General features: G+C 43.8%; 1 protein-coding gene across 4 annotated transcripts in view; it reads right to left on the bottom strand.

The window, feature by feature from the left end:
* Nucleotides 1-23,162, bottom strand: part of LOC143301940 (ATP-dependent translocase ABCB1-like) — an 80,989-nt gene that overhangs the window by 48,429 nt on the left and 9,398 nt on the right. For 3 of the 4 annotated variants that reach the window (XM_076616397.1, XM_076616395.1, XM_076616394.1), the window contains exons 2-8: nucleotides 18,962-19,010; nucleotides 17,493-17,619; nucleotides 16,316-16,464; nucleotides 12,786-12,919; nucleotides 4,465-4,636; nucleotides 2,363-2,487; nucleotides 561-677 (exon numbers count right to left, since the gene is read on the bottom strand). In XM_076616397.1, the coding sequence (XP_076472512.1) occupies nucleotides 561-677; nucleotides 2,363-2,487; nucleotides 4,465-4,636; nucleotides 12,786-12,919; nucleotides 16,316-16,464; nucleotides 17,493-17,619; nucleotides 18,962-19,010 (873 nt within the window). Of the gene's footprint in view, nucleotides 1-560; nucleotides 678-2,362; nucleotides 2,488-4,454; nucleotides 4,637-12,785; nucleotides 12,920-16,315; nucleotides 16,465-17,492; nucleotides 17,620-18,961; nucleotides 19,011-23,162 lie in introns of those variants that run through there. The other variant, XM_076616398.1, reaches the window with a different exon arrangement.

Below are 23,162 nucleotides of genomic sequence, written 5' to 3'. Positions count from 1 at the left end.
AGTAGCAGCAGCAGTATCATTACTGTAGTAGTGTGTGTGTATGTGTCTGTGTCTGTGTGTGTGTGCACCTGAGTGTGTGAATGTTTTGTGAATATGTGAAAGCATGTATGGGTAATAATCCACCTCTTTAACGGTTCCCTGGATGATACTGTTCCTCTCTTTACGAAAAACATGCAATGAAATTCTCCACTGATGACAACAACAAAAAATAATAATAATAGTATCACACTCTAAAAATCCACTTCCCTTTGAAAATAAAAATAAAAACACTCTCTTCAAAAACAATTCCACAAAAGCAATTCCATCCCTAAAAAAAAAAAAAAAAAAACTCCCAATCTCCCATGTCTGAAAAACCGTCATCTAATAATACACATCCACTCGCCTGCTGCATTTCTAACAACAAATTTCTTCAACCTCCCCCCTCCTTGAAATAAATCAATCAATCAAAAAGACTCCCTCCCATCACACCCCTAAAAAATCCTCAGTGCATAATCCCCCTCTAACCCCCACCTCCCCCTACTGCCCCCCCTCCTCCACCCCTGTGGATGTGTGTGACTCACCAGAAAGCCAGGCCGTACACGCCCCAGACACACATCATGAAGATCCCCATGCCCACACCCTGCACCACGTTCTTCTTCACTCCCAGTGTCTCACTCTCCTCCAGCATGGACCTGTACCTGTGGGACATACAGCAGTGCACCTGTACCTGTGGGATATACAGTGCACCTGTACCTGTAAGACACACCCACGCCCACCCCCTGCACCACATTCGTCTTCACTCCCAGCTTCTCACTCTCTTCCAACATGGACATGTACCTGTGAGACATACAGTGCACCTGTACCTTGGGACACATACAGTGCACCTGTACCTGTAAGACACACCCATGCCCACCCCATGCATCATGTTCTTCTTCACTCTCAGTGTCTCTCTCCTCCAGCATGGACCTGTACATGTGGGACATATAGTGCACCTGTAACTGTGGGTCACATAGTGCTCCTGTACCTTTGGGTCACATACAGTGCACCTGTACCACATACAGTACACCTGTACCACACACAGTGCACCAGTACCAAATACAGGGAACTTGTACCTGTGGGACATACAGTGACATCTGTACCTGAGGGTCAAATTCAGTGCACTTGTACATGTGGATCACACAGTGCACCTGTACCACATACAGTGTACCACATACAGTGCACCTGTGGGACACATACAGTGCACCTGTACCTGTGGGACACATACAGTGCGCCTGTAGGTACTGGACACACATATTAAAGTGCACCTGTACCTGTGGAACACATACAGTGCACCTGAAACTATAAGACACACCCATCCCATGCCCACACCCTGCACCACGTTCTTCTTCACTCCCAGTGTCTCACTCTTCTCCAGCATGGACCTGTACCTGTGGGACACACAGTGCACCTGTACCTGTGGGTCACATGAATTGCACCTGTACCTGTGGGTCACATACAGTGCACCTGAACCTCTGGGACACACCATACAGTGCACCTGTACCTGTTGGACACATACAGTGCACCTGTACTTACTGAACACATATTACAGTGTACCCGTACCTGTGGGACATACAGTGCACTTGCACTAATGGAACATAGTGCACCTGTACCAGTGCACCTGTACCTGTGGGGCACACACCATACAGTTCACCTGTACCTGTGGGACATACTTCATACAGTTCACCTGTACCTGTGGGACACACACACACTGTTCACCTATACTTACTGCCCACAAGGCCCTCTGGCTAACGTGTAAGACAACAACAAAGATCCACCACTGTTGTCTGGTGCCAGTCTCTGAATGGTACCCCTGGTGTGCTTCAGGGTCTTCAGTTCCCCTTCCACTTCTACACCAGGTGTTCTTTGGCCTTCCTGTCTGGCGTCCGCCTTCTAGGGTCCAGTGAAGGGCTGTCCAGGTGATGTGACCTTGCTCTCTTCGCACGACGTGTTCCGTCCATTTCCACCACCTTCTCACCACGATGGTCTCCATGTCCTCTTGACTGCACTGGGCCAGTAGATGTTGGCTGGAGATAGCACTGGGCTGGAAGTTTTGTGGGATTCTTGTTGGGTTTTTTTGTGTGGAAGGTGGAGAACTTTGTTAGATGACTCTCAGTCCTCCTCCATCATTCTGAGCCATAGAGCAGTATGAAGTGCACAACTCTGGTTTGTTCTCAACTTGGAGTTGGCACTGTACTGACGTTCTCTCCAAATGTTGTTCAGCATTCTGAAGGTGATTCTGGCCTTGCTGAGAATTCACCTGTACCTTCCATAAACATATCCAAAGTCTGTTGTACACATACACACACGTCAACAAAACTGACGTTTTAATACAGGTGACAATTACCTTTTTATTTCTTGACGCCATCCACCAAAACTGATGACGGTTCTGATACTGGAGAAGACCTCTTCTGCTACAGCACCAGCCTTGGCGTATGCTGCCTGCTCTCTTTGTGTGTATGTTGTCGTCATCTGTACACATCATAATTCTGTATGTATATGCTGTCGTCATCTGTACACAGCATAACTGTGTATGTATGTGTTGTCATCATCTGTACACAGCTTAATTCTGTATGCATATGTTGTCACCATCTGTACACAGCATAATTCTGCATGTATATGTTGTCGTAATCTGTATACAGCATAATTCTGTATGCATATGTTGTCATCATCTGTGCACAGCATAATTCTGTATGCATATGTTGTCATCATCTGTACACAGCATACCTTTGTATGTATATGTTGTCATCTGTATACAGCATAATTCTGTATGCATATGTTGTCATCATCTGTACACAGCATAATTCTGCATATATATGTTGTCGTCATCTGTGCACAGCATAATTCTGTATGCATATGTTGTCATCTGTACACAGCATAATTCTGTATGTATATGTTGTCGTTATCTGTACACAGCATAATGCTGCATACATATGTTGTCATCATCTGTGCACAGCATAATTCTGTATGTATATGTTGTAGTTGTCTACACAAAGTACTTTTTTTTTTAGTATGTGTTGCTAGCATCTGCACACAACACCATTCTTTGTCAGTTTGTGCAAATGTTTCTGCCATTGGCACAAACCACCATTCTTTGTGTACATCACCACAACACTGTTCTCTGTGGATATGATGCCGACATCTACACACAGAATCATTCTTTGTGTATATGTTGCCATGGTCTCTTTGTGTTAAAGTCGCAGTCAACTGCACAAATCACCAGTCTTGACTGTCCTTCACAGTATTCAAAGGTTGTCCCTGCCAGTAGAAATGTTTCTATGATAGGTTTCACATGTTTGGGCAGCCACTTTCATATGGACAGTTGATGCATGCTGGGTATTTTCCGTATTTCCAAAACATAACACTCTGACATGAATGTAACCATTTCATTAAATTCCACTGCAATGTGTGGGGGTGCTGGTGACAAGATCTGTATCAGGACAATTTTTTATCTTGTCCACACGGTATGTGTCTGTGTCAGTGTGTGTGTGTGTGTGTGTGTGTGTGTGTGTGTGTGTGTGTGTGTGTGTGTGTGTGTGTGTGTGTGTGTGTGTGTCTCAGAATTGGGATCTATAACCATGAAAGTTGTGTGTGTGTGTGTGTGTGTGTGTGTGTGTGTGCGTGTGTGTGTGTAGTCTTCAGTTTTACGACTTTCCACTATATGTGTGTGTGTGTGTGTGTGTGTGTGTGTGTGTGTGTGTGTAGTCTTCAGTTTTACAACTTTCCACTATGTATGTGTGTGTGTGTGCACTTGCGTGTGTAGTCTCCAGTTTTACGATTCTCCACTCTAAGTGGTATTGTGTGTACGTGTGAGGGAGGTGGGGGGTGGGGGGTTTGGGGGGGTTCTGTTATGTACACTAAGTACACACTACATATGGGACCTTGATTTATTGTCTCATCTGAATGACTAGCACCCAGACCACCACTAAAAGGACTACTGGAGTAGGAGAAAACCCTGGCAAGTGTGGCATTCAGTCCTGTATGCTGTGATTCTCTCACTTCTGAGGCGAACGTGTCACCACGTGTCACAGCTACATGAAAACACTTCACGACTGGTTCCTCTGAAAGAATTGCATTTTCCAGATAAATACAAAAATATAAATCATGACTGGAAAAAAGAAACATTTAACAAGCTAGAAAATGCCTTCATAGCTCAAACATGCTTCAAACTGTGTTTAAAAAAGAAAAAAATTCAATATCAGAAATATACAAACACAAGAAAAAAGGATTCATTCTCTAAATTCAATCACACACACAAACATACACTCTCTCGCTCAAAACCTTTTTAAAAAAATTCATCTCTCTCTCCACAACAATCAAACCAGAAACGCAGTTCTCCCCATCAATACTCTCAACCCACATCCCACCCCACCCCGCACACATCAAACTAAACCCACCTCCTTCACAACCAATCCCTGTACATCTGATCCAACCCTGACCTTGACCTACTTTGACCATGATGCCAAGTGACACGGCCATGACCGGAGTGACAGACATCATGACCAGGGTCAGCCTCCAGCCCTTGTACAGACTAATCACCATCCCCGTCACAAACCGTGCGCTGACTTGTATCACCATGCCAGACTTGTCGCCAATCCCATTTCGTACACGCTCAAGGTCACTGCCAAAAAAAGCAACAGTTTTGTTTTTTTGAAAGTCACATTTCAGTTTCAAGGAGACGTCAAAGTATGTTGACTGGTCCATCAATGCTGACCACGTCTACTTGACTAAAAAAAAAAATCATTGAAAGAAAGAATGAAGAAAAAAAAACCAAGCTTTCACAGATATCCAACATGCTGACCATGAGAGCCTGTCAAATGCACCTTTTGTGTGTGTGTGTGTGTGTGTGTGTGTCGTCTCGCATCACAACTTTTTACTCATCAGGTGGGGATGTGTGTTTAACTATGTATGTATGCATTTGTTTAACTGTGTGTGTGAATGTATGTGTGTGTTTAACTCTGTGTGTGTGTGTGTGTGTGTGTGTGTGTGTGTGTGTAAAATAGCTGGAAAAACAGTCATTGTGGAGATATTACTTTGAACAATGTGTGGCTTAGTCTGAACTATGAATTAATCTGAACTTTGAACTCACACATAAGGGTTGTTTCCCTTCCCAGCATGCCTTGCACTAAGGAACTTGCCAATATAAATAAATTTTGTTGGTCTCTACTCAACTTTGGCTCTAGTGTTGACATACAACAATGGATGATTGTTACAGTCATCATTATAGTTTCCTTTGTTACCATCATTTCTTTGACTTTTCTTTTTATCATCGTTATCATCATGACGATCATTTCTTTTGCTGTCATCACCAGCAGCATTATTCTTGTCTTTGATATCATCACTGCCATGGTTCTCACCACCAACAAAGTTGAAGTCGTTTTGCTGATTATGATGATGAAACAGGCCACATCAAATTCTTTCTTACTTGAAATGATGGTCGTGGTGGTTATAGTGATAGTCGCTGTCATCATCATGATAGTAGTAACAGCAGCAGTGGTGACAATGGAAGCAATAGATGCAACAATAACAGCAAAGTGTCGTTTAGATCTGGGAGCAAAATATGTCGTCTTGATCAAATCTAGATTGATCCTTGTCACAACGAGCGCCCTTTGAACGTGGGTCACACACACACACACACACACACACACACATGGTCAACAGCAAAAGCCATGAACCATTGCACAATTTCGTAATTTTCAAACCTTGAACACCAGTATACACACAGTATGCAGGTAATGCTCTATTTTAGCGTATGAAAATTAGTAAACAAAATGTAAACCCTTCTCGTCTCCCCATAATTAAATGTTGCAAATCGCATAGTAACTGCAGTTATTTTTTTTACTAAGCTTAGATCTGGGAGCGAAATATGAATTTTAAATACAAAACTCATTTACATATTTATTGATTTTTCAAGCATTGCGCACTCAATGTTGAAAAATGCGCCAAACACATGTGGGTACTCTCTTTTTCTTCCCCACTTAAAGCGGGCAAAAGGCCTTGTCAGGCCTGCACGCCTGGATATTATTATGATAGGCCTAGCCTATGCCGTTTTGACCAAAAAACATGAGACTTCAGGAAGTTCCTAAGATTCATCCGCAGTATATGCACAACTTATTGGCTCACTTTGGCGTCCGTTCATAAAGTATTCTCGTTGTGTTAAGGATCTGTCTAAATCTGTTTAAAACGACATTCATGTATTTCACAATCAAATAAAATACGTACCGACTTAGCTTCGAACTTAGCACCAGCAAAATACGATTCACTCATGTGTTCATTCAGCAAAAGCAATTAATCACTGCACACCCTCACCTTACGCAACAAAAAGAGCCCGGTGTTGGCACTGTACAATGCCAGTTTCTGTTTTGTTTTGGTTTGTTTCAGAAATTTTGTCACCTAATAATGTGGAAAATAACTTAATGGCTCAGTTTGTTTACGTAATCTAGGTCTGGAAGCGATATATGTCGTTGTGATCAAATAAAGATCACTGTTGTGATAGTTACTTCCCTTGTCACCACCATAGGAAGAAACTGACTTTTGGACACACTCGAGCCTACACACATGACAACGATCAACAAGTTGTCTGGAGATCGGAACGATCAACGTCTTCGATACTTAACTAGATGAGGCATCGGACACCATTTCATGGTAGCAGCGGTAAAAACACCATGGCGAAAATTCCAGAGATGGATTGGAATAGTGAAAACTTAGCCGAAGCACTGGGAATATTCAAACAAACGATAACGTACTTCTTGGAGGACGAAAACATAACAAGACCAGAGAAAAAAAGCTCTGAAAATTCTGCGAGGACTTGGCGCAGAAGGCATCAAACGGTTACAAGCATCAGGGGTTTGTCTGAAACCGACAAAAAGGATCCAAACAAACTGTGGACGTTCTTGGAATCACAGCTGCAAATCAATATAAATTTCAGAGTTCACAGACTGCAACTGATGAATATGAGACAGTCAGAAAACGAAACATTAGATGATTTCTGTACAAGAGCCAGAACTACAGCACTCAAATGCCAATTCGAACAGCAGGAGCTAGAGGAATGAATCATAGAATTGATCATAGCATCAACACTGATCAATCGAAGCTTTCCAGAGAGAACTCCCCAGTGAAGAGAAAGGATACTCACTTGAAGAAACATTAGCAGAAGGCTGCAGTTTCGAAGCCATAATTGAAGAAAAGAGCAAACTCAAGGCAATGACACTACCACCTATGAACATCGACGCACAACGCATGAAAATGAACAAATGCAACAGCTGTGGACTGACACATGCACCACGCAAATGTCCAGCATGCGGAGATGTGTGCAGAAAATGTGTGAAAATGAACCACTGGAAAACTGTATGCTGCAGCAAAAGCTATCAACAGGATCAGCAGGACAAAGAGCAAACAAGACCAAGATGTCAAACCTACAGGAGATCAAGAACCCGTGTTCATGAAATCGAAAACAGCTACAATGACGAGACTGATCAAGATGATGTCAGTGATTATGATGGTCAACTGATGTTGACTGCATCCAAATACTGAACCAAACAGTGCAAAAAGAAGTTTTCACAAATCTACGGGTCAAATTACCACAAAAGAAAGGCAAACACTGGTTGAGAATGAAAGTTGACACGAGGGCAGCAGCGGGAAACACTTTGACAGTCCGCACAGTGAAGCAGATGTATGGAGACAACTACACTCATGTGCTGCAGAAAACACAAAACGTCCGTCTGACAGCACACAACAGACAAGACATACCATGCCTTGGAAGTATCTCCATCAAAATAAAAAATCAAGACAATAACATTTCCGCCAAATTCTACGTTGTGGATGTACTTGGACCTGCTATCATTGGACTGCCTACCAGTGAAAAACTCAGACTGGTCACTATCAACTGCAGTGCCGTGAAACAGGACTCCGCCATATCCAGCGTAAAAACTGTGGAAGACCTGAAAAAAGTATATCCAAAACAGTATGACACACTGGGAAACTTAAAAAATCCTGCCAAACTTTTTCTGAAAAAGGACGCCAAACCCTTTATTGATGCACCAAGGAAATGTCCAGTCCATGTGAAGAGCAAACTGAAAAATGAACTGAAGAAAATGGAAAAAGATGGTGTGATTAGACCAGTCATACAATATACGGATTGGTGCTCAAGCCCTGCATTCTCTAGAAAGAAAGACGGATCTCTGAGATTCTGCATCAACCCCAAGAAACTGAATGAATCACTGAAAAGATGTCCACACAAAATAACAACCTTAGAGGAACTCAACACTGAATTTGCTGGATCACGTGTGTTCAGCAAACTGGACGCCAAAGCAGGATGCTGGTCAATCCATTTAGAGCCCAAAAACAACTGCTGACCACTTTCAGGACACCATTTGGACGCTACTGTTGGACCAGGTTTCCCTTTGGACTCAATGTCAGTCAAGATCTGTTCCAGGCCAGAATGGACGAGATCCTAGAAGACTTACCAGAAGCCGCGGGCATACATGATGATGTATGTGTCCATGGAAAGGATGAAGAAGAACACGACCGCAACCTACGGGGCTCATGGAGAGCACAGAAGCATCCAGACTTGTGTTCAACTCCGAAAAGTGCGACATCCGAAAACCTCAAATCTCTTTCTTCGGAAATGTATACTCAGTTGATGGAATCAAACCTGATCCATAAAAGGTCAAGACCATCAAACAAATGCCTGTACCACAAACTAAAGAAGACCTCCAACAGTTTTTTTGAATTATGACCTACATGGCTTCCTTCCTTCCAAATTTCAGCAACAAGTCACAACCACTCAGAGACCTGCTGAAGAAAGAGACTCCATTTGTCCTACACGAAGATCACATCCATTGCTTCAATGAGCTGAAAGCAAATCTTTCCAGTGAAGTCTGCCTGGCATACTACAATCCAAAGAAACCTGTCATATTGGAAGTTGACGCAAGCCAAAAAGGAGTTGGTGCTGCACTCCTACAAAACAACTGCCCTGTATTAGTTGCCTCCAAAACATTGGATCAAACACAGAGCAACTACCCAAACATCGAAAGAGAAATGCTGGCAATTGTGTTTGGAATAACATGCTTCCACACCTACCTCCATGGACGCCCATTCACAGTAGTCACAGACCACAAACCACTTGTGATGATTGTTGACAAACCACTGCACAGGGCACCACCCTGTCTACAGAGGATGCTGTACAAAATCCAAGGATATGACTTCCAACTCACATACAGACCTGGAAACACCATGATCTTTTCAGATGCACTGTCACTCCTTCCAGATCCCAACAACAAAGGAAGCATTCCGCTTGACACCAGAGTGGATGGTGTTGAAGTGACGCCAGAAGAAATAGAATCAGATGAGATTGCCCTGATAAACTTCACCAGAAGAAAGCAGGAACAACTCCGAGAAGAAACAGAGACTCTACACTCTGCATGCTGAAGGAAATCATCATCCAAGGATGACTGGAAACCATAAAAGAAGTACCAGCGGGAATCAGATACTACTGGTCCTTCAGAGATGAACTTGGAGTTGAAAATGGAATCACATTCAAGAGGCATCGAGTCCTTATCCCACAATCTATACAAAAAGACATTTTGTTGCAACTCCACAGATTCCATCAAGGGACAGAAAAGAATAGACTACTTGCCAGAGAAACACTTTTTTTGGCAAAACATCCCCAAAGACATCACGGATATGATCCAATCCTGCCAAGCATGTCAAGAAACAAGACCAGCAAACCATAGTGAGCCAGTGACACCACATGAGATACCTAATGCTGCATGGAAGAAGTTTGATACTGACCTCTTTAAAATTGAGGGGGAAAATTACCTGATCATTGCAGACTACTTTTCAAAATTCCCAGTCACCATCCAAATCAACAAAGCTAACAGTTCAACTGTAGCTGTGGAAACAAAAAGAATACTGGGCCTTTTTGGAAGACCAGACATCATAGTTAGCAACAATGGACCACAATTTGTTGGCAGACCCTACCAAGACTTCATCAACTCTTGGGGAATCCAACACATTACAGTGGAGTGATGGCCTAAAGGAAACGCGTCCGCCTAGGAAGCGAGAGAATCTGAGCACGCTGGTTCGAATCACGGCTCAGCCGCCGATATTTTCTCCCCCTCCACTGGACCTTGAGTGGTGGCCTGGACGCTAGTCATTCGGATGAGACGATAAACCGAGGTCCCGTGTGCAGCATGCACTTAGCGCACGTAAAAGAACCCACAGCAACAAAAGGGTTGTTCCTGGCAAAATTCTGTAGAAAAATCCACTTCAATAGGAAAAACAAATAAAACTGCATGCAGGAAAAAACACAAAAAATGGGTGGCGCTGTAGTGTAGTGACGCGCTCTCCTTGGGGAGAGCAACCCGAATTTCATGCAGAGAAATCTGTTGTGATAAAAAGAAATACAAATACATTACGTCTTCACCACGATATCCACAGTCCAATGGATTTGTCGAGAGACAAGTACAAACAATCAAGAGGTGTCTGAAAACTGGACAAGACATTGAACTTGCTCTCCTCCACTTAAGAGCAACACCAGTTCGTAACAGGCTGCCGTCACTGGCAGAGATGCTCATGAAGAGGAAACTGTGCACAATGCTACCATCCAGAACTGAACCTGCACCATCGTCTTTACGAGAGGAACTTGCTGGCAGATCCGAAAAAATGACCGAAAATTACAACCAACATGCTGGAGAACAACTCCCACCTCTACATCAAGGACAACATGTCTGGATGATGGACCATGACAGCAAAAAGTGGAAACCCGCTACAGTCATCCGAATCAGAGACGAACCTCACTCAAATGTTGTGGCCATGAACAATGGTGTCACTCTCCGAAGAAACAGAGTGCACTTACGAATGAGATATAGGAGTGACGATTCTGAGGAACATTTGCCAAGTAGACGATGTGGAAATGGATACATCTGCTACCCCCGGGCAACACCAAGAGTCAACACATCCCCAGACAGACGGCAGGAGACCAACCAGGAAAACGCTAAGGGTCGACAACACTGACATGACACCCAGGAGAACACTGTGGATCAACAAACACAACAACCAGCTCAACACAGGTCTACAGATCATCGTGGGCAACATCCTCAAGGTCAGAAACATCTAACCACACGGTTAGGATGCACCATCAAAACACCAGCCAGATACATGGAATAACAAACACCAGACCTGTGAATACAGAATGCAAAACATGTGCTAAAGTATTGCGTTTAATATTACTCACTCTTTGTTTGACACACTTTGGTTTGGTTTTTGTTGTTTTTGTTTGTTTGTTTGTTTTTTTGTGGGTTTTTTTCAGTTCAAGTTTAATTCGAAAACATTCGTCGAAAGGGAGATGTTGTGATAGTTACTTCCCTTGTCACCACCATAGGAAGAAGGGACTTTCTGACTGGACAGACTCGAGCCTACACACATGACAACGATAAACAAGCTGACTTGGAGATCGGAACGATCAACGTCTTCGATACTTAACCAGAGGAAGCATCAGACACCATTTCAATCACCGGATGTACCTAAGATTCATCTGCATTATATCTTGGTCAGGGCGCAACCCGTTTCTCTTACGGTATTTTCAATATCAAAATATAAAGGAAAGAACACTAAAATTTTCGAAACATCCCATCGGGCACACTTAAAGTCAGTACACCACATTGCTGTAGCTGTTAAAACACTAGGTATTAGTATAGACTTGAACTGCCTGCCCCACTACGTATAGCTGTGGAGGCCAAAACGCTTGACACTTTTGTGTCAAGGGTCTCCAAGCAGTAAACAACACTTGCAGTGCCCCCACGCCACCTCCCCTACGCCACCCCCACCTCTCCCACCCCGATCCCCTATTCCGTTACCTCCTGTCCCTCCTCACCCCCAATTCCCCTGAACAGCAGTGCAATGATGCCACCTTCACCTCTACCTGTTCTTCACATCATCAAGGAACACCCAACTGCAAAATATTTGTAGTGAACCCCCCCAGTTTTTGGTGCCAGAATAATCAACTTGTATGATTGTGGGCCCTCAACAATGAAGAAGAAGAAGATCAGTACACCACATGACTACAGCTGTTGAAACACTATGTATCAGTACACCACGTGACTACAGCTGTTAGAATACTAAGTAATAGAGTAAGAGAACCTATCAAATAAGATTACTCGGACAAAACGTGTGTCACTGTTTTTTTTAACAGTTACATTCATTTTCTTTCCTTGGATGTATCCGTGTATTCTACTCTGTGCACAGTTCATGAAACTGTACCGCAAGTTCAAAACAAAAGAAACTTTGTTGAAAATGAAAAAGAATCCATTGCACAAAACTCTGACTAAATATTCAGTTATGATAATAATGATAACAACAGCACCACGACAACTTCTACTAAAAACAACAATGATAACGATGATAATAATACCGATAATAATAGCTGCAACAATGATGATAAGCATGAAAATGACGATGATGAGTACCCTATGATGATGCATGATCATGACGATGACGGGGTGATAATCATGATGATGGTGATGACAATGACGATGTTGGTGACAATGGTGATGATGATGATAATGATGGTGATGATGACAATGATGATGAGGATGGTGATGATGATTATGATATTAACAATGATGAAAATGATGATGACAATGACGATGGTGATGATAATTAGGATGATAACAATGAGGACAATGATGATGGTGATAATGACAATGATGATGATGATAACAATGATGATGAAGATGACGATGATCTCCCCAACAGATGTCACCACTAACTCAGACAGTCGGGTGTTGAGCTCCCCAGCAGTGTTGGTGTCGAACCAGGCCATGTCTTGTCGAAGGATGGCTTTGAAAAACGCCTTGCGGATTTTGAAAACCTGACGTTCACTGGCAGTAACCCATCCAACCATCTGGAAAACACAAGTTATGCCCATGGTCCATGTTCAGTTATGTCTGTAATATGATGTGCATCTGTTCAATTGTGTCTGTGACATGACATGAATCTGTTCAGTAATGTCCATGATAGACGAATCTGTTCAGTTACGTCCATGGTAATAACATGAATCTGTTCTGTCTGTGATACGACATGAATCTGTTCAGTTATGTATATGGTAAAACATTAATCTGTTCAGTTATGTCCGTGGTATGACATGAATCTGTTCAGTTGTGTCCGTGGTATGACATGAATCTGTTCACTTATGTCCGTGATATGACATGAATCTGTTCAGTCATGTCTGTGATGTGACATGAATCTGTTCAGTTGTGTCCGTGATATGACATAAATACGTTCAGTTGTGTCTGTGATGTGACATGAATATGTTCAGTTATGTCCATGACAAGACATGAATATGTTCAGTTATGTCCGTGGTATGACATGAATTGTTCAGTTATGTCTGTGAGATAACATGCATCTGTTCAGTTATGTCTGTGATATGACATGAATCTGTTCAGCTATGTCTGTGAGATGACGTGCATCTGTTCAGTTATGTCCATGATATTGTGCGCACACACACACGCACACGCACGCATGCATGCATGCATGCACACACACACACACACATACACACACACACACATATTTGCCTCACACTCCCGCCCTTCCACACACACACACACACACACACACACACACACACACACACACACACACACACACATATTTGCCTCACACCACTACCGTTCCACACACACGCACACACACACACACTGCACTACACACACACACACACACACACACACACATATTTGCCTCACACCCCTAACGTTCCACACACACACACACACACACACACACTCGCATACACACATACTATACAAGTTTAATAACCTCTACTTTCTTCCATATAAACTTTGATACGCTGAAGACAAAGTAAAGTAAAAATGTTACATGCATCTGTGGTAAGCAGTTCAGCTTGCATTCTTTGTTTCACTGTCGGCAGTTACGTACCTTCTTGCCCAAGTATTTCAAAGAGAATAACTATTCTGTAGATGAATTTTGACTCACTTGTGTATCCAAAGTGAGTCAATGTTTTAACCGGATGTTCGGTTGTCTGTGTGTGTGTGTGTGTGTCTGTGTGTCCGTGGTAAACTTTAACATTGCCATTTTCTCTGCAAATACTTTGTCAGTTGACACCAAATTAGGCATAAAAATAGGAACAATTCAGTTCTTTCCAGTCATCTTGTTTAAAACAATATTGCACCTCTGGGATAGGCACAAAAAATTAAAAAAGAAGCCAAATTATATGCAAACTGCATTTACTGTTATATTTATATCTTTTTTTGTTCTCTAAATTTGACACTTTGATCTGACATTCTGACACAACAACAAGAGCAGTCATTATTATCATTTTTTGTTCAACAGGAACTTCTTTTGCTAAGCATGGAAGTTCTATTTATTTTGCAAATGTTTTGGTGCAGATAGTAAAAAAAGGAAATCAATCTGTAATTAATGCTAGGGGACTTAATTTGCTTTAAAGTGATCTTTCTCATCTTAAACATTACATTTTGAAATTATACTCAATACATAAAAAGCTTGTGTGTTTTACTCTCAGTGTACAGGGCTTTCACTATGTTCATTCGCCCAAGTGGTCTTTTTAGGAAAATACTAAAGGCTGAGCCCTGAAGGTCATGGGCAAAAATCAATTGTGTACACATATTCATACACATTCAAAGCGCGTGCTCATATTCTTCGTGAACGCGAACAACGCCATTTTGTTTCAAGTTGTTGACCTGCCTATATCCTATATTCAATCGACAATACACGATAACATGTGATGGAAAGTTGGAGAAGGAGACCATTAAATATTTATTCAGAGAAAGATTTGTGAACGCCTCATCACTTACTGGATTATGCCCCAAACTGCTATAAAAATATCCAAAGAATCAGTCGGAATTCACAGTTAAAAATAATAAACCATGTGAGTTAATACCCTTGAATTGATGAAACGTAAAAATTTCCAGTCTTGACTTTTCTCAAAATGAAGTCCTTTTTACTTCATAAGACGTTTAGAAGTACTTGTACTTGGCTCTACGTGTTATTAGTTTAACAAAATACTCAATTTTCATATCAACTTTAAAACTAGAAAACTAGAATGAACATAAAAGAGAAATTGAATCGACCGTGTCAACCGGGTGTAACAAACTGAAACTTGTACATCTATCTAGATCCAGAGAAAACGGCTAAATGTTGCAGTGTGATTGCGGCGAAAGCCAAGTCTCCTTTACCGCGGACTTAAAAAGAATTTTTAATTGCCCTTAAAGATTTTTTGAATGCCCAAGATACACCAGAATAATATGATTTAAACAGCGTTCTCACCGCGAATACCGCAATCGATTTATCGCCCTTTAAAAAGCATGTTTAAATATTATATTTTTGAACGTCAGTTAAGGAGCCACGATAGTGTAATGGGAAAGACAGTTTCTTCACATCCGAACACGCGGAGTTCGAATCTGCCTTTAGGACTTTCTTCTTTTTTTTTTCTTTTAACCCGAAGCTTTATAATAACAAATACAGAACACATTTTAACGATTAGATTTTTTTTTTTTTAAAGTGTATCACAAGTGAGTCTTGAAGGCCTTGCCTCTCTTGTTGGAAAGTTATTTCTGACGAGGTTCTTATGGTCGAACTTTCACAGGCATTAGTTCAAAGCCCTATTTCTACATTCCTTTAATGTACTTCAGAATTGTGTTAATGGTTTCTGATGATTATTATCATTATTGAATTGTTACTGTTAAATGTAATTGTATGTTAGTTGTGCATTTTTTGGTAGTTTTCTACATTTTCTGTTTTCCTCTTCCCTCTCCCCTCCCCCGTGGCCCCCCTCCCCCATCCCCCCTCCACTCCCCCACTTTCTTATAAACAATTACAAAAATTTTTTTTTTTTTTTTTTTGTGGATCTTCTTATATCACAGACAGTCAAAAGACGCTAAACTAACGAACGAACGAACACATGCACACATATTTGCCCCACACATCCGCCCTTACACACACACACACACACACACACACACACATATTTGCCCCACACATCCGCCCTTCCACACACACACACACACACACACACACACACACACACACACACACACACACACACACACACACACACACATATTTGCCTCACACATCCGCCTTTCCATACACACACACACACACACACACACACACACACACACACATACACATATTTGCCTCACACATCCGCCCTTCCATACACACACACACATATTTGCCTCACACCCCTACCGTTACACACACACACACACACACACACACACACACACACACACACACACACACACACACTGACCTGCAGAATACAGAGACTGAACGAACCGACACCAATGTAGCAGAAGTAGAAGACATTTTCTTTCATGGTGCTTTCAAAGTCAAAGTTGGACGTGTTCTGTGGGTGGGTAGTGTTGGGACTGCTGAAGCTGAGATGGGTTCCATTGCGCCCTGAAAATAATCAAAGATATTTGTTGGTGTTTGCATCATCAAGCAGGTTTGATGCATCTGAGTTAGAAAATAAACTAATAATAATCACAATCATAATCATCATCATCATCATAACAATCATCATCATCATTATCATCATCATGATAACAAACTATTTTTTAAAAAGGAGTGAGAGTGTCAGTGATCAGTACAATTCAGCAAACGGTACTGATGGAGTCTCCCGTCGGTCCGACGGATGAGTAGGCATGCAGGCTTATCTGTCGGTGTGTGTCCTCATAATGAGGGACGAGGCCGATTCTGGATACGCAGCACTTCCCACGGGTGTTGCAAGGGAAAACGTCTCCAGAAGCTGAGCCCTGCTTCCTTCGCTCACGCTTCTCCTTAATGGCCAGCGTTCTCTTGTTTTGAAACGTCTTTATGCCACTAGAGCACAGCATCCTCCAGCGAGAGCGGTCAAGAGCATCAGTTTCCCAGGAAGCGATTTCTATGTCACAGGCTTTGAGGTTTGTCTTCGAGGTGCCATTGAAGCGCTTGCAGGGTCTTCCAAGTTCACGGTGGCCTTCCTTCAGCTGGCCATACAATAGCATCTTCAGGATCCTGCTGTCTGTCATGCGGACAACGTGTCCTGTCCAACGTAGCTGGCACTGGATCAGCAGGCTTTCGATGCGTGTTTGTCAGGTGTGACAAAGGAGAAGGGTTTTTTTGTTCGTTTGTTTGTCCCTAAACATGTTCACAGATCGGCTGTTAATCGTGGAATGCCACATACCTTTCACTCATAAGTGTATACGTGGTACACATGGGATACAATGAGCACGTACACACACACACAGAAACCCTACAAACAGCCACACAACAACAACATAGTGGCCGCTTAAACATGTCATCAAAGTGAAGAAAAAAGCGAGAAAAATCCGAAAACAGCTATCACCTTACACAGGATGTTGGAAGCCCCACCCCACCCCTACGCCCCTCCCCTCACACACACACACACACACACGCACGCAAAGCCTTCTCCCTGGGGTCTTTACCGTTGATAAAGTCGTTGACCATGTTGCCAAAAACCATCGCCATCAGTGGGGATCCTGCTCCCACTCCCATGGCTGTCACAGACCCCATCACCATGAGGATCTTGTCCAGACATGTTGCAAATGAAAACTGAAACATTGTCCACACATGTTGCAAATGAAAACTGAAACATTGTCCACACATGTTGCAAAGGAAAACTGAAACATTGTCCAGACATAGAAAACTGAAACATCGTCCATATATGTTGAAAACCGAAACAGATATGTAGTTTAATCATTTTAGTGTAAAGAGTGTTCGGGGAAGGGGAGGGGGGAGGAGTGTGCTTCTTCTTTTTTTATAATGTGACCTCTTTAAACATTCAAACAAGTGCGTGTGCCTGGGTGGGGTTTTTTTTCCCCCTTCACTCTGAAAGTGAACGAAAACAAACATTCCTAACGGCTGTAATAACGGCCTGAAGTCATCTAAACTAGTGAAACAATTCAGTCAAGGGGGCGGAGAGAAGGGAGATGGGGAGACAGGAAGAGAGGGAGAAGGGAGATGGGAATATCTTGTTTGTAGCTGTTCGTGCAAACAGATGTTACCTCTACTGTGGAGATGGAAGTATCTTATTTGTGGTCAGTTGTTTGTGCAAAAAGATGTTACCTCAACTGTTCAACTGATGTTTGTTTCTTTACACTGAATTTGAATTCAAGTTGAGATGTTTAGTTAGTTTACTGTTAAATATGTTGCACGAACTGTTCTAATTTGATGGGGTTTTTTTCTGCCTTATTTGTTCAACTGGAATGCTGGTGTACAACTGGTATTGACTTCTTCATCATAATTGTTTAATGTTGTCCAAGTGCATATGCAAAACCTGGGCGTGGCTATACATGTCTTTTAAAATGCAAGTTTTATGCTTGTACAGTGAGCATGAGCAACAAGACCACATGTGAATTTGTCTCTGGAGATTCTTCTTCTTCTTCATTCGTGAGCTGCAACTCCCACGTTCACTCGTATGCACACGGGTGGGCTTTTACGTGTATGACCGTTTTTAACCCGCCATGTAGCCAGCCATACTCCGTTTTCGGGGGTGTGCATGCTGGATATGTTCTTGTTTCCATAACCCACTGAACGCTGATATGGATTTCTGGATCTTTAACGTGCGTATTTTATCTTCTGCTTGTGTGTACACACGAAGGGGGTTCAGGCACTAGCAGGTCTGCACATGTGTTGACCTGGGAGATCGGAAAAAATCTCCACCCTTTACCCACCAGGCGCCGTTACCGAGACTCGAACCCGGGACCGTCAGATTGAAAGTCCAACGCTTTAACCACTCGGCTGGTGCGTCCGTCTTCTCTCTTTGGAGATGAGAAAGTTGACTTGACTTGACTTGACTTGACTTGACTTCTCGCATAAGGGGTAAGGATGATGATAAAACTTAACGCACGCAATCAGTATCAAGAACACTCCTGACAGAAAATGAAACACTCACCAATTCGCCCAGAGACGCAGTTCTCACAGGTGGCGTTTTTTCTCCTTCACTGAAAAAACAAAAACAAACAAAAAACTTTTAATCTTTAACGTATGTCACTTCTGAACTTTACTAAGTACACTGTGGGTGTGTATATGGACCAAAGAAGTTTTACACTGCAGTTAATCAAAATCCACTGTGTCTAGGACTCGGCATAGGAAGGCAGTGAATTCATGTCCACTGTGTCCAGGGCTCGGCATAGGAAGGCAGTGAATTCATGTCCACTGTGTCCAGGGCTCGGCACAGGAAGGCAGTGAATTCATGTCCACTGTGTCCAGGGCTCGGCACAGGAAGGCAGTGAATTCATGTCCACTGCGTCCAGGGCTCCGCACAGGAAGGCAGTGAATTCATGTCCACTGTGTCCAGGGCTCCGCACAGGAAGGCAGTGAATTCATGTCCACTGTGTCCAGGGCTCCGCACAGGAAGGCAGTGAATTCATGTCCACTGTGTCCAGGGCTCCGCACAGGAAGGCAGTGAATTCATGTCCACTGTGTCCAGGGCTCGGCACAGGAAGGCAGTGAATTCATGTCCACTGTGTCCAGGGCTCGGCACAGGAAGGCAGTGAATTCATGTCCACTGTGTCCAGGGCTCGGCATAGGAAGGCAGTGAATTCATGTCCACTGTGTCCAGGGCTCAGCATAGGAAGGCGGGGCCCAGTCCTCTCCTTCCGCCGCTTTGATCTCCCCTGTCCGAAGTTAGCTGCTCATTCACACCTGGGTGGAGTGAGAATAACCAGGGTAAAGTGCCTTGGACACAACACCGTGTTGAAACGGGGCCTGAACCCTGATCTCTGGTGAACACTGGATCACAAGTCACACTGATCACTTGTGAACAATGGATCACAAGTCCATCACTGATCACTGGTGAACACTGGATCACAAGTCCATCACTGATCACTTGTGAACACTGGGTCACAAGTCCATTACTGATCACTGTGAACACTGGATCACAAGTCCATCACTGATCACTGTGAACACTGGATCACAAGTCACACTGATCACTGGTGAACACTGGATCACAAGTCCATCACTGATCACTGGTGAACACAGGATCACAAGTCCATCACTGATCACTGTGAACATTGGATCACAAGTCCATCACTGATCACTGTGAACATTGGATTACAAGTCCACTGGATCACTGTAGATCACAAGTGTGAACATTGGATCACAAGTCCATCACTGATCACTGTGAACATTGGATCACAAGTCCATCGCTGATCACTGGTGAACACTGGATCACAAGTCACACTGATCACTTGTGAACACTGGGTCACAAGTCCATTACTGATCACTGTGAACACTGGATCACAAGTCCATCACTGATCACTGGTGAACACTGGATCACAAGTCACACTAATCACTGTGAACATTGGATCACAAGTCCATCACTGATCACTGTGAACATTGTATCACAAGTCAATCACTGATCACTTGTGAACACTGGATCACAGATCCATCACTGATCACTGTGAACATTGGATCACAAGTCACACTGATCACTGGTGAACACTGGGTCACAAGTCCATCACTGATCACTGGTGAACACTGGGTCACAAGTCCATCACTGATCACTGGTGAACACTGGGTCAAAAGTCATACTGATCACTGGTGAACACTGGGTCACAAGTCCATCACTGATCACTGGTGAACACTGGGTCACAAGTCCATCACTGATCACTGGTGAACACTGGGTCACAAGTCCGTCACTGATCACTGTGAACATTGGATCACAAGTCCATCACTGATCACTGGTGAACACTGGATCACAAGTCACACTGATCACTTGTGAACACTGGGTCACAAGTCCATTACTGATCACTGTGAACACTGGATCACAAGTCCATCACTGATCACTGGTGAACACTGGATCACAAGTCCATCACTGATCACTGTGAACACTGGATCACAAGTCCATCACTGATCACTGTGAACACTGGATCACAAGTCCATCACTGATCACTGTGAACATTGGATCACAAGTCCATCACTGATCACTGGTGAACACTGGATCACAAGTCACACTGATCACTGGTGAACACTAGATCACAAGTCCATCACTGATCACTGGTGAACACTGGGTCACAAGTCCATCACTGATCACTGGTGAACACTGGGTCACAAGTCCATCACTGATCACTGGTGAACACTGGGTCACAAGTCCATCACGGATCACTGGTGAACACTGGGTCACAAGTCACACTGATCACTGGTGAACACTGGGTAACAAGTCCATCACTGATCACTGGTGAACACTGGGTCACAAGTCCATCACTGATCACTGTGAACACTGGGTCACAAGTCCATCACTGATCACTGGTGAACACTGGGTCACAAGTCCAACGCCTCACCTATTCTGCCACAAGGCCTCTGACGCTTCAAAAAGACTTTGAAATATCCCTTCCCACACGTCGTGGGTCTGCAGAAACGAAACGAAACGAAACGAAAACGAAATTTCATTCAGTATCGCATTTTTTGCATATGGATCCTCTTCAGCATTGCCGACAAAGCACTGGTTCTATTTCCACCAATCACAAAAAGCAAATGTACCAGCAGAATGCATGATAAGTTCACAGGTGGAGTGATGGCCTAGAGGTAACGCGTCCGCCTAGGAAGCGAGAGAATCTGAGCGCGCTGGTTCGAATCACGGCTCTGCCGCTGATATTTTCTCCCCCCTCCACTAGACCTTGAGTGGTGGTCTGGATGCTAGTCATTCGGATGAGACGATAAACCGAGGTCCCGAGTGCAGCATGCACTTAGCGCACGTAAAAGAACCCACGGCAACAAAAGGGTTGGACCTGGTAAAATTCCGTAGAAAAATCCACTTCGATAGGAAAAACAAATAAAACTGCACGGGGGAGGGTGGCGCTGTAGTGTAGCGACGCGCTCTCCCTGGCGAGAGCAGCCCGAATTTCACACAGAAATCTGTTGTGATAAAAAGAAATACAAATACAAATCTTTACTGACAGCCCCACAACGATTTCATTGTACAACCTTTGTTCCGTGTTCCTAAAGGGGAGGAATCGTCAAGTCTACACCCCAGAGTTGTCCTTCCTTGCCTTCCAGTACATTCTGTGCGCACTGAGCAGATCACAGCTGTCCCAGCTGGTTAAAACAGACGAATCAACACGGACCTGCATCAGTGACACGCAGTGTTGGACTGACGTCAATATACACTGCCTTTCCCTGATTCGCCCATTCTTGCATGTGTGGCCAAGCCTGTAGTAATTACTAGTAGGGGTGGTCAGATCATAGTTCGCCAGAAGGGCCTGCACAAAGCTCTTTCAGTCTGCACTGGTCTCGTTGTCTCTCCCGGGAAGGCCGTAAAATAACAGGTTGTTGGGCTTGGAGCGACCCCTCAGGTCGTCGATCCTTGCATCGTGGTCAGTCAGCTTCTGGCAGAGGTCCTGGTTCGTCTTCTTGAGGTCATCTTTCTCCTCTCACAGCTTCGTCATCTCCTCAAATCATTTCTCAGAGCTGCATGGTCTTCTTTGAACTCTCGCACTTCCTGCTTCAGCTGTTGCTTCATCTCCTCCAGCTTCGTCTGCACCTGTGCCCCCAGCTGGGGGGAGGGGAGGGGAGTTGGAGGGGGGGGGGGGTTATTCCAGAGACCATGGTACCTGTGGGCCTTGCCTCATGTAGACTTACCCGCAGGTACCCCTTTACCCGCAGGTGCGATGGTCTCTTGAATATGACCCCTGGTCACTGACGGCCTTTATGGTGGCCGTGACGTCACTAAGGGTGCGTTCTGTGGCCGTGTGAGAGGACATTGCCACTTGCTCCGTCCAGACTGACCCTCTGGGAGGACCCTGCACTGGCAAGTCTTGGTCTGCCTCATTTACTGTTCTTGCCTTGCTGGGAGGAGGGTTGGATCCTGGGTCACATTGAAGCAAAATTCCGCCCCAGGACAAAATTGCAGGGGTGGGGGTTGGGGGGGGGGGGCTAAAACGTGACACCGTCCACACGTCGGCAAAGCGACACTTGAAGCTAGCTGCCTTGCCCTTGACCTTTTCCAGTATCAAGTCGGTGTAGACTGACAACCGCCCCCCCCCCACCCCCACCCCCCACCCCTCCAGCCACAAACAGCTGGAATGGCGGCAGTTGTCTGTGGCATGGCGATCCAGCAACTGGTCCACCAGAAGTGGAGCAGTATATCAGTGTCT

Source organism: Babylonia areolata, chromosome 28 (assembly GCF_041734735.1).
Source record: "Babylonia areolata isolate BAREFJ2019XMU chromosome 28, ASM4173473v1, whole genome shotgun sequence".
NCBI lineage: Eukaryota > Metazoa > Mollusca > Gastropoda > Neogastropoda > Buccinidae > Babylonia > Babylonia areolata.
Note: the sequence above shows the minus strand (reverse complement) of the source record. Positions and strands in the feature narration are given on the sequence as shown.